Here is a 16,933-nt window from a genome sequence, read left to right on the forward strand (position 1 = left end):
GATATAAACTATGGACTGGCTATGACAAGAGAAGAGCTTCTGAAGAAGAGAAATTTGTTAACATCGAGTACAGACTTAAGTGACAGGAAGTCTTTTCTGAACGTTTTGTGTGAAGTGTGTCCATGTATGGAAGTGAACCATGGACAGTCAACCGTGTAGGCAAGAAGAGAAAATGAACTTTGGAAATGTGTTGCTATGGAAGAATGCTGACGATTAGATGGGACTAGCTAATGAGGAGGTACTGAATGTAATTAGGGAGAAGAGGAATTTGAGGCACAACTTCACCAGAAGAAGGGATCTGTTGGCAGAACGCATTCTGAGGCATCAAGGAATCACCAATTTAGTACTGGAGGGAAGTGTGGAGCGTAAAGATGAGAGAGAGAGAGAGAGAGAGACACCAAGAAATGAATGCACTAAGCAGATTCAGAAGGATGTAGGTTGCAGTAGTTATTCGTAGATGGAGAGGCTTGCACAGAATAGAGTAGCATTCTCAACTGCATAAAAGCAATCTCTAAACTGAAAACTACAACAATGAAGTTGGATCAACAGGATATTATTTCTTCTGGCTGCTTCAACTTCTGTGACAGCGAATGTTAGTGAAAACCATTTTCCTGCCAAAAGCAGTGCCCTTTCTCCCATCCTCTCTCTCTCTCTCTCTCTCTCTCTCTCTCTCTCTCTCTCTCTCTCTCTGCTTTGTTTCTTCTCTCCCAACCATCAACCCCTGTGTGAGAGAGAGGGAAAGAGTAAGGGGGGGGGGGGGCGGCGAGAGATTGTAGTGGGGGGGGGAAGGTGTAGTGGGGAGGCGAAAGACTAGGGTGGGGGGGGGCGAGGGAGAGGGAGAGCGATCAGTTTGGAGTTATAATTGGATACCATATTGTTTCATTTCAGAATTGCTAGAAATGCAGAAAGGAGTAAAACCAAGTCAACCACCTATCGTCCCTTTTAAAACATGTTGCAGTTGCAGCAAGGTCCCGACATACTGGGTTAATGTGGACCCATACTGCAGAGGTATTCTAGAAACACGGATGATCCTAAATATACATTATATATCTGTGCTTGCGAAACATGGTACATGTCAGTTTTGAAGGGCCACAGAATTACTTACGCATTACCCACTGGAAACTGGCCACTTATCACAAAGTTTCTTTTAAAACACACTGCATTTTTGTCATTTTTTCTCAGTACATTTACGAAAATAGTCATCCAATTTTTCTTTGTTCCAGTTTTCCTCTAGTCTTTACCGACGTTTCACATTTTCCGGAGCTTGATCAAAGGAATTTTACCCATCAGGCAGATCAGTGTATTTCAGGCGCTTCATGTGCGTGATAATGGCGTATTCGAGCGCCTCGTCTTTCTTCTCCTAGCGAACACGGTTTGGCCACCATGTCCGCGTCACTGCACTTCTCAAGTCTTAGTTAACAGGTACCGCTGTCCTACTACACGTCATCTAGTCAGGTATTTGTTTGAGCACTTCGTTTTACTGCGGGTCTCAAAGATTCCTCCTTGATCAAATTAAGTTATCACGTCGCAAACACGATTATCATTTAATATCTGTGAAAGGGTCCTGTAGCCAGCTTTCATTAGTCCGGTAGCCCATTTTCACTAGTATTTCTTTCTTTCCTTGTTTATCTTTTCTCATAACTCATTGTGGTGTGATTGAATGAATGTCGTTGTGTGTCACGTTGCTAGACGGTGGCGTAGTCTGCTGCAGAAAGTCTGCGATAGTCCTACAGATTCAGCAGCAGTTGTACAGAATAGCCAACTCTCGTAGTGGTCAAGTAGGCAAAGAGGTTTGCGCTACTTGTGAGAAATCCACCTGCGTTAGGTTGGTGGCGGAAATGTCGTCTTTGGGTTTTCCGGTCCATGAGGAGCGTGGAGAAGGCTGGAGAGGAAATAGGGTGGCAGTCTGCCGCCGGTACGAGAAGCGTCCACAGCTGTGCTCCAGTCAAAGAAGGGTGAGTTAGACTGACCGCGTGGCGCGCTGTTACTTGGCGAGAGGGGACCTGTTAGCTTTTGGACTCGCTTTTCAAATCTGAAAGATTGCTTTGCCTTGTCGCAGCAAGGAATGCAAAACTTTGGCAGATTTTTCTTTTAGTAAATTTCTGTAGCAGACTTGGATTCGCCGGAAGAGCGCCACACAAAGGTGTCGATAAGAAGTGAGCACTCTCTTCTGTATGAATGTCTGTCTGCCTTCAACTGTGCCTGTATAAGCTTTCATCTTTCTAAATATTTATAGCTTTGCCTTCTCGTAAATTTTCCTTGCTTTATGTGTCTTTCGTCCGTGGGGAGCCAACCACGTGTTAGAACATTATAGTTTGTTGGGCTACCGGCATCACTAATTGTCCGATCACATGTTTGTTTTAGATAATGTTAACATGATTGTGTGATGTGATATTGTTGCAATTTGGGTACTATACCTAGAAATTGTGTCTCCAGAAACCACGTGGGCACGCGGGTGTACTGCGAAACGTGTACCATTTCACGAGTTACTGCGATCAGTTATCAGGCAACAGCAGTTGTATGAATGATTCACACCAATGATTTTAGGTGTAGATTATAGCGGTGAACGTATCGACGCTCTTCTTCAATGTTATCAGGAATTGTGTACATGCTTCCATCCATGTCTTACAAATAAATTATTTTTTCCACAATTGCCTCTTGTATTCCGAGGTTACGTTTTTGCACCTAAGCCACTTACCTCGTAGCTTTCCTGTTAGCACATCCAACGCGTTTCCTTACGCACTGGTCCAGTGATTAGTTTCCCTTTATTTGAAGACAAATGCCTTAGATTAAGTTTTATTTTCAGGTGTGTTGCTGGGAGCTGATCTTCTGCAGTGTTCTTGCATGTGCTATTTTATTTTAAATGTTTGATTGTCGTGAACAGTGCACGGGGAATACTATTAATTACATCGTATCCCCTATGAGTGACATCACAACGTATGCATTTTTGTGAGTTTTTGGTCTGTGATCAAATTAATTTAATTTCCGACTCGACCAAACCTTTGATTAGTTGTATGGTTAGAGTCGGTGGCGACCCTTATCTTCTCACGTTAATTTCATAAGCAATAAGTATTTACATTCCCAATAATAACGTAATAACCCATAGTAACAGGTTAGTTACATCCGAAACAAAAGAAGCAGCTTTCTGAGGTAGTAATAGTTACCACACAGAGAACCACTCCCGTTCGCAGATAAAGAATGTTTGTTCACAGTATCCTACGAGTGCGCTAGGTATTCTTACATTGGCCAAGAGAGGTTGGTGAAATGATATATGTATAACCTTTAACGAGGGCAGATCTTTGGATCACCGTCAGCTGCAGTAAGTGCGTCGCGTTTCACTGATGTATTAGCTGTCGAGAGGGACTAAGTCCGAGGAAATAATAAGAACCAACTCGAGACAAGACAGCGACGAAAACCAGCGGTCTAGTAGCATTCTTCAGTGATGCTGATCTCCATTTAAGAGCATTATCACGAATAATCATATAGCTAAAGCAACGCATGAGACTTCAGACCTAGAATCACCATTACAACGAATTGGCTGTGCAACGCCACTCCGATGGAATACGTAGAGACTGAACATGGGTGACAGGACGACCGACTTCAAGCTTCTTCGAAATGCCGTTTCCACAAGGCGGACACTGCCGACAACACGCGGTTGTCGTCGTGGTTGACTGAAGAAGTCCAGTACTAACCGATATTAAAACATAGCTTCCATTTATACTCAGTGTGCGCGTTCAGAAACATATTCTATCAGGATAGCATTTCTTGTAACGCCGTTCAGAAATACTTCAGAAATACATTGTCGCACGACAGAATTTCCTATAAACGTCTGAAAGGACAGACACTATTTATTAAAAGGCAACAATATTTTAAAGGCAACCTAATCGTTGTCGAGAAAAACAAAATTAAAACATTAAATTAATTTAAATAACAGTCTTCGACACAATCAGAGCACCATTTTTAAATCTTTAATAAAGGGCAGCTATAGTTCACAGGAAATTAAGAAGAGGGTTACCGTCACCGTGTGATACGGAAGTGTCGATACTAGCCGGCTGATATGAAACGTTGGCCTTTTTAAATTCTAATAAGGAAGTACTGCCAGTAATGTACATCACCCTATGTGGACAATTTCGATGCTGCTTGTTCCACATACCCTGGAGACTGACACCAGAGTTGTATTCCTGCACCAAAGTATCCTCGTGGTTCGGGTGAGACATGGAAAACGGTTTTACAATGTTCCATTGCTTATATTATTCGACGAACTGTGGACAAGAATCTGGTGATGCGTAATAAGATGCACCCTGTGGCATTCATTTTCTCTCAGATATAGTGTAGTGCCGTACAAGACAATATCTTCTTTCACTGCACTGTTCTTGGTTGTACTGTTTATCAAACACAAGACTATCAGTGACTTATCACGAGTCAGCCTAACAAATACACTGGACTCTCGCTTATCCGGCCGCTTCTTGGACATAAGGGTGCTGAATTACTGAATGTGTCTGGAATTTAGTTTAAACACAAGTTATACTTTCTTAAATACAAAGATGCATTTATTCTCATAGAAAACTTAGTTCTCGAGTGTGTGCATATACATAAGGATCACTTACTATGAAATAAGTTCCTGTAATTGTGTATAATACAATGTCCTGTAAACATTTTGTTACACTGGTATGTTTTTCTACCTTGCTAGTAATGTTATCTTCTTCAAATTATTTATTTACTCGCATGTTTTATCTACTTGCGTCGTCTAGTTTCGAGTGGATCCGAGATGTTGCCATAGTTACAAGACAGGAACTTTAATTTTTAATTAGTTACGTGACAAAAGTCATGAATATTTAACGTGAGACGTCACAGGTATGACTTCTGGTTCCGAACACTGATCACATCCACGTGTGTGTGTGTGTGTGTGTGTGTGTGTGTGTGTGTGTGTGTGGAGATGAATATACATCGGGGTACCGGTGCTTCTTACGGGTGATAAAAGGACAAATTCAATTATAAAGCTATTAAGAACATTTATAAATGGTTGATGTTCCTCCTTGAAAACTGGTTGCTCGACGCAATTAATAAAGGAAAATTTTGTCGTTGATAATAATTGTGTTCATTCTGTACGTTGGTTGAGCAGTACAGCAGCTAGATGCACATCGTATTTGTTCAGAAACTATAACGATCTATTTCTTACTATCTTCTCTCGTTAACCTTTTAGGAATGTTTTTCGTTTACTTTCCTTGATATTTATACCATAAACATCACCTTACATTTGGTGACAAACTAGAAAGTGTTTATGTAATTTTTCGGCCTATGAAGTATATTTTGCGCACTTAAATTGTTCAGTGGCTATGTCAGACTGTGTACTCATTATCAGTAAATCAGAAATATTTTCTTGGTCTACGGCTGTGTTTAAAACATGCTAGGAAGCCTGTACCGTTAGTCCTCTTGTTTGAGGAATAAAGTGTCTCCTTACTTGATTTCGCGCAGCATCGGCCAAAAATTATTTGTTGATAATGATTAGACATTCGAATCCGATGTAGCGACTGAAAAATAAATGTAAGCACTGACTGAAATAATGTTTAGAGTTAAAACGAAAGGTGTCACTAACGCTCTGAGCCAATACTATGGAAACTACGAACATGTTTTGCTGACTATGTCTTTGTGGCTGTTGAGACTCCCTTTTGTCGTTCTCACTACTTACGCCGAATAATTTCTTATGATTAAATTGTTTCAAATGCATGCACCTATGCCATTGTCTTCAGAGGTTCCATGGTGTACAGTGGATCTGAACAGAACACCGATCCATAATACTGATACCGGCCACTCTACAATTTAGTATTTACCATTTAACTTAACTAAAGCTAACTCACGACAAAACTTGTACTAAAGAGAAAGGAACAATGAAAAAGAAGTTTGTTGGGGAGCGCTATAGCACCATAATAATTCAAAATCGGCATAACCTGGTAAGCTGAAGTGGAGCTCGATGTGATCACCAGGCAAATACGTGATAGCTTGGTGTCCAGGATGAATGCACCGTTATGTTTTGTGTGTAAGGTTATAGTAATAGAGGAAACATCGGCAGGTACGTGAGTACTAAGGATACAGAACCCTTTTATCCTGCCTCATAGTTGTACTTCGGCACAAAGTTGATGTATCCAGCTGTCTGAAGTGTTTGCCTACTAAATTTGTCCCATTGGTCATGCACGACATCCATCTCCGTTTATACACAGTCCCCTGCTCTAGAGACTTGAAAGCAGTCGGTGACACACTAAACTCTCGTTAATCAAGCCGTTAGTATTCCGGCCTCTCAGTAAACCGCCACCTATCCTGCCTGCCTCCAGTCGGTCAAGCACAAATGACGCGCACGTCAATGAATTATCGTGTTCAATAATGTCGTAAGTTAATTAAAATGTTAAAGGAGGAGTAGAAATTTATGAAGAATGCGTCGCTAAATGGATGAATGAGGCAAATTGCTAAACAGACCAAATTTTAACACAGAAATTATCAAAATCGGGCAAAAATATGATAAAAGTGATGGAGAGGACGTAGAAAGTGACAGCATGAAGATTTTTCACACTGGTTGTGCTGTATCTGTAGATATCTCTGTGGAGTATATTATGTAACGACCAGATATATGAAGTACTTATGTAACTTGTAAAGCGGTTGCGTGCCGGCGTCGCATACAGTCACTGAGACTACTAAAACTTCTGGACCTTATTAATAGTGCGTGATCCTGTTATTTACTTATTCATTGTAAATCTAATACTAAAATATACTGTTGTGTTTATGTTCTCTGAAACACCTAGGATGTAAGGCAAGTACACAATGGCAAATGGATTCATGACCCCGCAAAGACGCAAAGATCTCTTTCTTACCTTTGGCCATTGGTGACAGGACGTGCAGATGACAGGCCCTGCTACCAGCGCTCTCGCCGAATATCGTGATGTTGTTGGTGTCTCCACCGAAGACAGAAATATTGTCCTTGACCCAGCGGAGGGCCATAACTTGATCTTTGAGTCCCATGTTGCCGGTTACAACTGAATCACCCGTGCTCATGAAACCTGCATAACAAGCAAAGCGTTACGTGGAGAAAAACTCAATATAAAATGAGTCTGAACTTAAGACTGGGCATGAGTACAGAAAGCGAGTCCCACTATTGAGCTGAAGCAGGTCCAATGCAACTCAGGATTACCTTGCCCTTTTCTCTCTTAAATAAACCTAAACGAAATATACAGTCCCTTTCCATTAGTGTCACACGTAGGTAACGGGGCGAAATTGCAGAGAAGTTTTGAAGTCAGTACATCGTCCTGCTGTTTCTGCAGTGTTTCACTGCGAACATTGAAAGTTTTGTTTGAAAACCCATAGTTGTTGCCATACCACGATACAAAAATAGCTTAGTGTGTTTAATAAATTTCGACAGTAAGTTCTTTCGTATCTGGTGCCACAGCTAGATATTCATTAAAAGACAATTCCTTATCCATCTTGGCTCTATTACAGTCACATTTATTTCGCACTACAACTATACTCACCGATGTGCCATTTTCAAGTACTTCCTCAGATCCTTAAAGTGGCCTTCCTGTGTGGGTGTGTATATTGTATCTGTTATTTAAATACAGCAGCTAATTAAAGTACGTGGACTCCTATTAGTGGACATTAACGTGGATTGCGTCCATCCTTCGCCTTTATGGCGGCTTGAATTTAGCTGGGGGCACTTTCAGTCAAGTGCCTCAATGTCTGTGGAGCAATGGCAGCCTAGACTACCCCAAAAACTGGTAACATGGAGGGTAGTGATGTTGAACGCTTGGTTCTGAAGCGTAGTCGTCGATGTAATTTATGTCGAAGGTATTCGATTGGGTGCAAGTTGCGACTCTGGGGCTCAGGAATGTTACTGCCACTAACCACTGCTGCTTTATGACAGGGTGCTTCTCATGCTGATTCAGTCATCCTCTCAGAATTGTTCCTCTGCTATACAAAGTACACAGTGCTATAAAATGTGTACACATAATTCCACATTTACAGTCTTAAGCGCAACACCAGCATCCATCCAAGCCGCAAAAAATACGGTTCACGTAACTTCCTCGGCACTTCACAGTTGCCACTACAAATGATGGCACGTAGTGTTCTACAGGCATTCACCAGGCCTACACCCTTCTATTGGATTAACCTAGGGTATAGTCTAATCACTCGATGTCACTCGTGTCCAGTAATCCACTGTCCGCCTCAATCGTCGCTTAGCACTTGCTACGAAAGCCCTTGTCTTCTGAGCGTCTGTTCGACCCTTTAACTCCTACGCACAATCACAGCACTAATTAGACTGCTGATAGCACTTCGTAACTCTCGAGTAATTCATTCCGCCGATTTCAAGTGATTTTTTTACACCCCCCCCCCTTGCCCTCCTCCCTCCTAGCACCGCCACAGTGCTCGACACCCCCACCCCCTGTCTGTCAGAACAAAACGCGAAGCTACTACTGCGGCTAGAACAAGACCAGGCAGCTGGTCTTTTTCTAGCCGCAGTAGTTGCCTCGCGTTTTCACTTCACAGTCACATGACCAACAATCGACGTGGGCAGCTTTACAGGATTTGAAACATCCCTTTAGGATCTGTCACTCAGTTCCAAGTCCTGCCCAACCCATTGTTCTGTTATTGCTTCTGTAGTGAAAAACAGAATAGAACCTCCCCTCGCTAGCCTTCCCTCCTCCTCAACCACCCCCCCCCCCCACCCCGCAGACAAAAACAGCTTTCCATGTTATATTGGCGGCGGCTCCTCTGATATCTAGTAGTCACTCCCAGATTAATTAAGTCTTCATCTACATGCATACTATGCAAACCACTGAAGTGCATGGCAGACAGTACTACCCATTTTACTAGTAGGGCTTCTTCACGTCCCATTCACGTATGGAGCATGTCATTGCTTAAGCACCTCCATCCGTGGTGTAGTTACTCTAATCTTGTAAGAACTCCTTGGGGAGCTATTCTTAGGGTTTGTTGTATGTTTCTAGATTCATCATTTACATTTGGTTCTTGGAACCCTATAAGCAGACTTTCACAGGATAGTTTTCGTCTGTCTTCAAGCGACTGCTGGGACAAATAAACCTCTCGCCATTCGCTACTACTATTTATATACGTTCAATATCCCTTGCTAGTCCTATTTGTAAGGGTCGCACCACTTCAGCAAAATTCTAGGAAGGATCGCACGAGTGTTTTGTAAGCAATCTACATTTGAACAGTGATTGAATTTCTTCAGTATTCTAGCAATGACTGAAGTCTTCCATCTTTACCTACTACTGAGCCTATACTCGCTGATATTGTCGTCATAGAATACAGCGTTTATTCGTTTTAACATGTACACAATTTCACGTTTCTGAACATTTAATCCAATTTGCCAGTATTCGCACCACTTTTAAATCTCATCAAAAGTTGACAGAATATTTGTGCAGTTATTCGGACAGCACTTCGTTATCGGCAACTGCATCATCTACGGACAGTCTCAGGTTACTATTAATGTTGTCTGGAAAATCATACGAAAGTAAAGTCATATGGCACGACTGGCTGGGAGAGCTCGAGGGGCACGTGTTCCCTACCCTGCGTCGTGTGATGATGAGAGAAAGGCGAGGGTGAAACGCGGTGCCGGCACGTAGCCTCTTCCTGTCGACTAGCTCCTAGAGCGCCGCCGATCTGAACGTCCCCAGCCGACGAACGAATCGCTATCAAGTGTCACATGTCCCCTTTCAAAGACATACACTGCGAATAGGTTCAGAATTTAATTTAGGACATTGGTGAAGAGCCTTCCGATAAGAAAATTTTTGCCACCACCTCTACTCCCATTTCCCGCTAAGACAAAGGGGAAGCTGCCAACAACGCTTGCCATCCAAATACCGGCGCGCCCAACGTTGCTTAACTTCGATGACTTTACGTGAACCAGTGTATTCAACTAGGCAAGGACGTTGGCTGCAATGTCAGTAATATGCAACATGAAAATGAATGGTCATAAATCAATTTCCTGGGGCGCACGTAAATTTAGGTCTACGTCACTCTATGAGCCTTCATCCATTACAAGATCAGATCAACCAGCGGTGAGAAATGTTATACGTGGTATACCACTAACTTTTTCGTAGTTACGCCACTATGGAATTATCAAATACTTGATGGGTACGGAACGTTGTTCGATTCTACTACGACAGTGGTTATTTTCCTTCTGCTGACTAGTGTTGTTTCTGTTTGTCTGCCTCATTACGCGGATGTGCTGTACAACTGCAGTCCGATCCCTTGGGTGGTTCAAATGGCTGAGCACTATGGGACTTAACATCTATGGTCATCAGTCCCCTAGAACTTAGAACTACTTAAACCTAACTAAGCTAAGGACATCACACAACACCCAGCCATCACGAGGCAGAGAAAATCCCTGACCCCGCCGGGAATCGAACCCGGGAACCCGGGCGCTGTAAGCGAGAACGCTACCGCACGACCACGAGCTGCGGGCCCTTGGGTGGTCGTCTAGGTTGTCGTTTCTCCTGCTGTCATCCATTCCTACAAATCTTAGTTCGTCTTGTTGGATCCAGCCTTCCCACACGACCCTTCGAATTTCTTTTTCTTGTCTTCATATATTTATTTGTATCTTGTGTTCATATGGTACTCCTTGGATCCACTACCGTTATCTTTTATCCTTTTCGTTTCTACTTCAGCTTCTGCTCTATGTCAAAACAGGATGCATCATTGCTTTATATTTTTTCATTTTCCTATCAATTGACATTGTTTCTCCATACAGTATTTTGCAGGCATCCGGTTACCATTGTTGCCTTTACCGCTTGATTTTTCACCTCAATGGTTAGGTCCTTACAGCTTTAAGACAAATTGTGGATAAATCCATCGATTTTAATAACCCAGCCAACCTATGCTTCGTTGACTTGTCAAAAGTCTTTGATAGGTTTAGAAAAAGGGTAGGATTCAACCCTCAACCAGCGAGAGAGTACCTATGGTTTCGCGAAAGTCATAGAAGATATATAAATATTCAAGTAATGAAACGTGAATTGAAATATACGGATTCACAGATGAATTATCTACAAGAATTAGACAAGGAGACTTATTAAGTTCACTCCTGTACAACTTACAAAAGGACCATATGATTGATGACATAAGAATAAAACTGGGATATAAAATAGGAAACAAAGTGGTAAATATATGTTATGCTACTGATGCTGCACTGATAAATAGTGGAGATAATTTACAAAGATTACTTCAGCAATTTAACAAAACAGCTAAGCAATGTAACATGAAACTCTCATATAAAAAAAACAGAGTATGGTAATATCAAAAGCAGCTGTACCATGTAATGCAGAAGTCGGTGGTGTGTCCATCTAGCAAGTGATAAGCTTCAATTATCTAGGGACTTATCTCCAGCTATAAAGACTACTACAGCAGCTACATAAATGACAGTAGTACATTGCACACAGCCATATTGGGTGAGTGTCTAGAATTACAAAGACATAAGCAAGCACCTGAAAATAGCTCATTACCGATATCAGCTACTGGTATGAAATAAATGACGATGATTGTAATACGGCCAAGGTGGGAAACGAAAATATTTTGAAAGCCTTCTTCGATATGTCCAAAGAAATATTATCCTCAACATATGACAGACCCGATGGAAAACATAATAAATGATTCTGTCACAGTATCTGAATTCAGCCAGGCAGTAGGAGCTAATACACAATTAAGAATGTGGCCATTTCCAAACACCAGAAACAGCTCAGAATATGAATTTTCTGTCTAGAATGATTGTATGTGAACCCAAGTAACAAGGACGTTGCAACAAAATGGCAACACGAGTGATGTATAAACAATCTGAAATTTAATTGTAAGAAACACGTACTGAACAATATGGATATGGACTATTCGTCGTTTACATATTACATTCGTTTTTGTTATTTCTGCAATGTTGCAACACTTTACCGTTATTCTTCCATTGGTGTGTCGCTTAAATTCACTGATACTGACATTTTTTTATAAAATAAAGAAGAACGTCTTCAATCACAATCGTGATTTTATTTCAATGTACGATGCTTTGATATATGCATATCTTGGATTGCTTATAGAGCCCACAACTACTTTTTCTCAAATTCAGGTTTAGTCCTGGTAAGATTAAGATCATACATTACAGAGCGGCACTTGGTGAATTTTAGTGAATAAAACCAAGACAAATATAGCTTATTGGTTCCAGTAGTGGATCCTTGGTTTTAAAGTAATGCTTGAACTTATATTCACAATGTGCCACTCTATAAAGCAACAATGTATTCCTACCGGGGCCAGAATTAACTTAAATTTGAAAAAAAAACTGATATAAACAGTCAAAGCACGTGGAGATGAATCCCAAAGAGTCGATATGCATCGTGCATTGAACTAAAATCATGATTGTCGCCGAAGGAGATTTTTCTTCATTTTACCAAAGTAATACAGAAACGGAAGAAACATTGATAAAATGGATAAAATTAAGTGATTATTTTAATCTTTAAGTTAGTGTCCACGCACCCAGGACGCCGAGACGGTAGTTGAGCGTGACCACGACGACACCGTGCTCGAGCAGGTAGTCAGGACCGTACATGTCGGTGTTCCCAGAGCCGACCGTGTAACCGCCGCCGTGGATCCACACCATTACTGGTGTCACGGCGCCGCTGCTATCACTCGGCATCTGCAGCAGCACGTCATCAGACCTGCACGTTAAACAGGAAAGGCACTCGCGCTAAATGATAGGGATTAAAATACAGCACACAGACCTGAGGTGTGTAGACGTTGAGGAAGAGACAGTCTTCGTCCCCCATGTACTGCTGCGTGGTATCACTGAACTGAGGGGCCACATTGCCTTCCTTGGTGGCGTCTCTCACTCCGGACCACGGCTCCGCAGGCTCAGGTGGCTGAAAAGGTATGTATCAATTCAAAAGGCTCTACATAAGAAAGGCATGGGGAGTCCAGGAAAATATACTTTTTCTCTCAAAATGATTAAAGCAAATTGTCCATTAGTGTAGACACAATCTTGTTAAAACTATCCGGACGCCTATTAGTGGCATTTAATACAGCTTGAGCTCTGCTGGGGACACTTTCAGTGATGTGTCTGAATGTCTGTGGAGGAGTGGCAGTCCATTCTTCCTCAAGAGCCGAAACCATAGAAGGTAGTGATGTTGGACGCTGGGGTCTGGAGAGAAGTCAACGTTCTAACTGATCGCAGAGATGTTCCAGTGAGTTCATGTTGGTACCCTGGACAGGCAAGTCAACTTAGGAATATTACTGTACACAAACTAATGCCAGATAAACACAGCTTTATGAGATAGTGCTTTGTCACGCTGATACATTCGTCGTCTCCGAATTGTTCCTCTGTTGTAAGCAGAACATTCAAATGGTTCAAATGGCTCAAATGGCTCTGAGCACCATGGAACTTAACTTCTGAGGTCATCAGTCCTATATAACGTTGAACTACTTAAACCTAACTAAGGACATCAGACACATCCATGCCCGAGGCAGGATTCGAACCTGCGACCGTAGCGGTCGCGCGGTTCCAGACGCAGAAAATTATGCTGTAAACTCTTTTCTCATCCTTGTGTATTTAGAGTTCTCGTAAGTGTGTGAAATCTTACGGGACTTAACTGCTAAGGTCATCAGTCCCTAAGCTTACACTCTACTTAACCTAAATTATACTAAGGACAAACACACACACACCCATGCCCGAGGGAGGACTCTAACCTCCGCCAGGACCAGCCGCACAGTCAATGACTGCAGCCCCTGACACTGCTCGGCTAATCCCGCGCGGCGTTCTGTTAAGGGCAACGAAGGGGACCACGTCCTAATCATGGAGAACACCCACATACCGTAGCATCTCACCAGTGTTGGCGCTATACATGGTGCTTGGTGAAGTTTTCCAAGAACTCACCAAACCCAAATCTTTCCATCGGTTAGTCACAGAATAGAGAGATATTCATAGCTCCAAATCACTTGTTCACAGTGATCCACTATCCGGTGCGTCGCCCTTTACACCACCTCATGCATCGCTTGGTAATGACTACAGAAATGTGTGGCTTACGAGGAGCTGGTCCATAACTGTGCCCTCTTGCTTTTTACTTCTTACGTACCGTTATTGTACTAGCCGGGCTGCTGGTAGCACTTTGAAGCTCGCGAGTTATTCCTTCATCTGATTTAATTTGATTTTTAGACACACATCCTCCGCAGTTCTCGACGCACCCTATCTATCGTTGTGAGCTCTATCTGGTCTAGGTTTATCTGTGCTTGCTTCTTCGCGTTTCCACATCAACAGTCATTCTAGGCAGCTTTATAAGGTTTGAAATGTCCTTGAAGGATTTTTTACTCAGATGGCATCCGGCAACTAGACCGCGTTCGAAGACGCTTAGCTCTCCCGTCCCTCCCATTGTGTTGTTATCGCTTCTCTACTTACAACAAAATACTCCAATATTTCTTTATACTGGCGGGTTCACCTCTGATGACAAGTTAATGCAAATCCAGTATGCTAACCATTGCACCACCTCTTTCGGCACGCCATTGTGGTATCCACAATCTGGAAAGCTGTTTTCTTAAATAACATAGCACCTACACAGCGAATGTGTTCTTGTTGCCGTGAGATACAACAAATTGTGACATCGATTGTTACATATTAAGGGAAATCTGACAGTTAACTGTACAAGGCACCTTTCTGAGCCAGAGATACTGCAGCTATTTAAGTAACTCTACCCGTGACATTTCAGTGATGTTTCATCAGAGCCATGAACGGTTGCATACTGCGAAGAATTCCATAACAGAGAGCGACGGTACCACCGTGCCTCTGACCTTCCTCCATGGCGTCCAACGAACTTAATTCGGGTTGGTCCATCATGACCAGGGAACATCGGCTGGTTAAGTAATTGTCAATGTCAATAAAATTCACCGATTGCCGTGTACTTTAAGATATTTTATTTTATTCTGAAGGCAACCAGTTTCGGCATTTCATTACGCAATATTCAAGCCCCATACGCTGCTATCTAAATAAACGAACTTGTCGTATAGTGCCATAAATCACTGGATATCGTGAATTCAATCGTTATACAATTGGTTCATTCGAAGAGGTGATGAAAAAAGTTATAATTCCAGTTTGTTTGTCTGGAGGGGAACGTCCAGCGATACCACACTCGACTTGCCATCCCACCCTCCACCCTGTGCGTGGGTGACGTGGGTTGGGGGGGGGGGGGGAGGGATGCGCAACTTTGAAATCTTCAATGGAAACATCCGTTTTTTTATTTCATGTTACAAAGTCTACATACGTTTCGTCTGAAGCATTTTCTTCGTTCCGTCACAGATGGTGCTGCGATCGGAGGAATATAAATGTAATTTACAGCAAACTACTCAATGGTTGTTGAATATCCAAGGGTACGTGGGACCCCACTCCAGGATGTGAGGGTAGCGCAGGCCAGTATTTCATGATTCCTAATTGGAAACTTGGAAAAGTATACTGCGCAGTACCTAAATGTGACCTGATACTAGTAATAGGATATTAACTACAAGAAGAAAACAACGAAAATGGAGACTTACTACGCCAATTAACAGCAAGGAATAATATGATTATTAAAAGTACCTGCTTCCCACACAAAAGGATCCATCTGGGAACTTCGAAGTCTGCAGTCGATGGAGGAGTCAGTCAGATTGACCATATTTTAGTGACTGCACGCAACTCCACGTCAGTCGAGGATGTACGGTGCTGCAGAGGATCGAACTTTGACTCAGACCACTTTGTAATAAAATCGGTCTTCAGAGAGAAACTGTCACTAACAAATGGCAACAGAATAGGAAAGATGATGAAATGGAACACTGGCAAACTCAAAATTCCTGATGAAGTTACAAAGTACCAAGTAACACTCAGCAGGAAGTTGAGCAGTGAAGGGACCGCAGTAGGAGTACACGAATAGTAGAGCAGGATTGAAAATGCCATTAAGGATGCTGCAGAAGAAATAATAGACATAAGAAGGAACAGAAAGAACCCAGGAATGCTTTGACGAAGATTGTAGGTTACCAATAGCGCAAAAGAACAGGGCAAGAACAAAAATGCTACAGAGAGGAGCCAGGAACATATGGAACAACGTAGAGAATTAAGGAGAAGAGCTAACAGACAGTTCAAAAGAAAGAAAAGAGTGTGGACTAAGAAGAAATTCCAAGAACTAGAAGAGTTAAAGGAACAGAGCGAAATAAGAAAGCTGTATCATGTTGTAGGCAAAATAAAGAACAGATTCCAGCCAAACATAATGGCATGTTCTAGTACAGACGAGAAAATGATAAGGGAGGAAGAACAGATAGTGGGAATGTGGACCGAGCATTTCAAAGACACACTAAGCACCCGTGTGGAAGATGAAGAGACAGCTCTACACGAGCAAAGAGTGGAGCTGGAAGTAGACAATGATGCCAGTGAGGCAAGAAAACCAACACTACAAGAGGCCTCCCAGGTTGTGCACAAGTGAAAACACAATCGAGCCCTTGGGGAAGACGGCACAATCCCAGAATTTATAGAAACTTGTAGCGATGATGTAATAAAGGAGCTGAAAACAATATCAGACATATGGGAAAAAGAAACTATACCAGATAATTGGAAAACTGGAATAATAATTCCCATTTATAAGAAAGCGGACAGAACAGCATGTGAAAACTAAAACCAAGCACAGGTTATAAGATCTTCACAAGTATATTAAACGATATAATACAGAAGTGAGCAGAAGACATACTAGGGGAAAATCAGTGTGGCTTTCGACCAAACACAGGAACAACTGATCAAATATTTGTGATAAGACAAATGATGCGAAACTTCTATGAATATGATATAGAGCTGCATTTCCTATTCATCGACTTCAACAAGCCTCTGGCAGCACAAACCGGCAATAACTGTACGGAGGTACTGGAAGAAGTTGATATATGTGCTAAACTA

General features: G+C 42.1%; 1 protein-coding gene across 1 annotated transcript in view; it reads right to left on the reverse strand.

The window, feature by feature from the left end:
* Window positions 1-16,933, reverse strand: part of LOC126162303 (esterase E4-like) — a 101,935-nt gene that overhangs the window by 62,085 nt on the left and 22,917 nt on the right. Inside the window, exons 2-4 of the mRNA XM_049918721.1 lie at window positions 12,759-12,896; window positions 12,514-12,673; window positions 6,864-7,049 (exon numbers count right to left, since the gene is read on the reverse strand). Of these exons, the coding sequence (XP_049774678.1) occupies window positions 6,864-7,049; window positions 12,514-12,673; window positions 12,759-12,896 (484 nt within the window). The remainder of the gene's footprint in view (window positions 1-6,863; window positions 7,050-12,513; window positions 12,674-12,758; window positions 12,897-16,933) is intronic.

This window comes from Schistocerca cancellata, chromosome 2 (genome assembly GCF_023864275.1).
Source record: "Schistocerca cancellata isolate TAMUIC-IGC-003103 chromosome 2, iqSchCanc2.1, whole genome shotgun sequence".
In the NCBI taxonomy this organism is placed as follows: domain Eukaryota; kingdom Metazoa; phylum Arthropoda; class Insecta; order Orthoptera; family Acrididae; genus Schistocerca; species Schistocerca cancellata.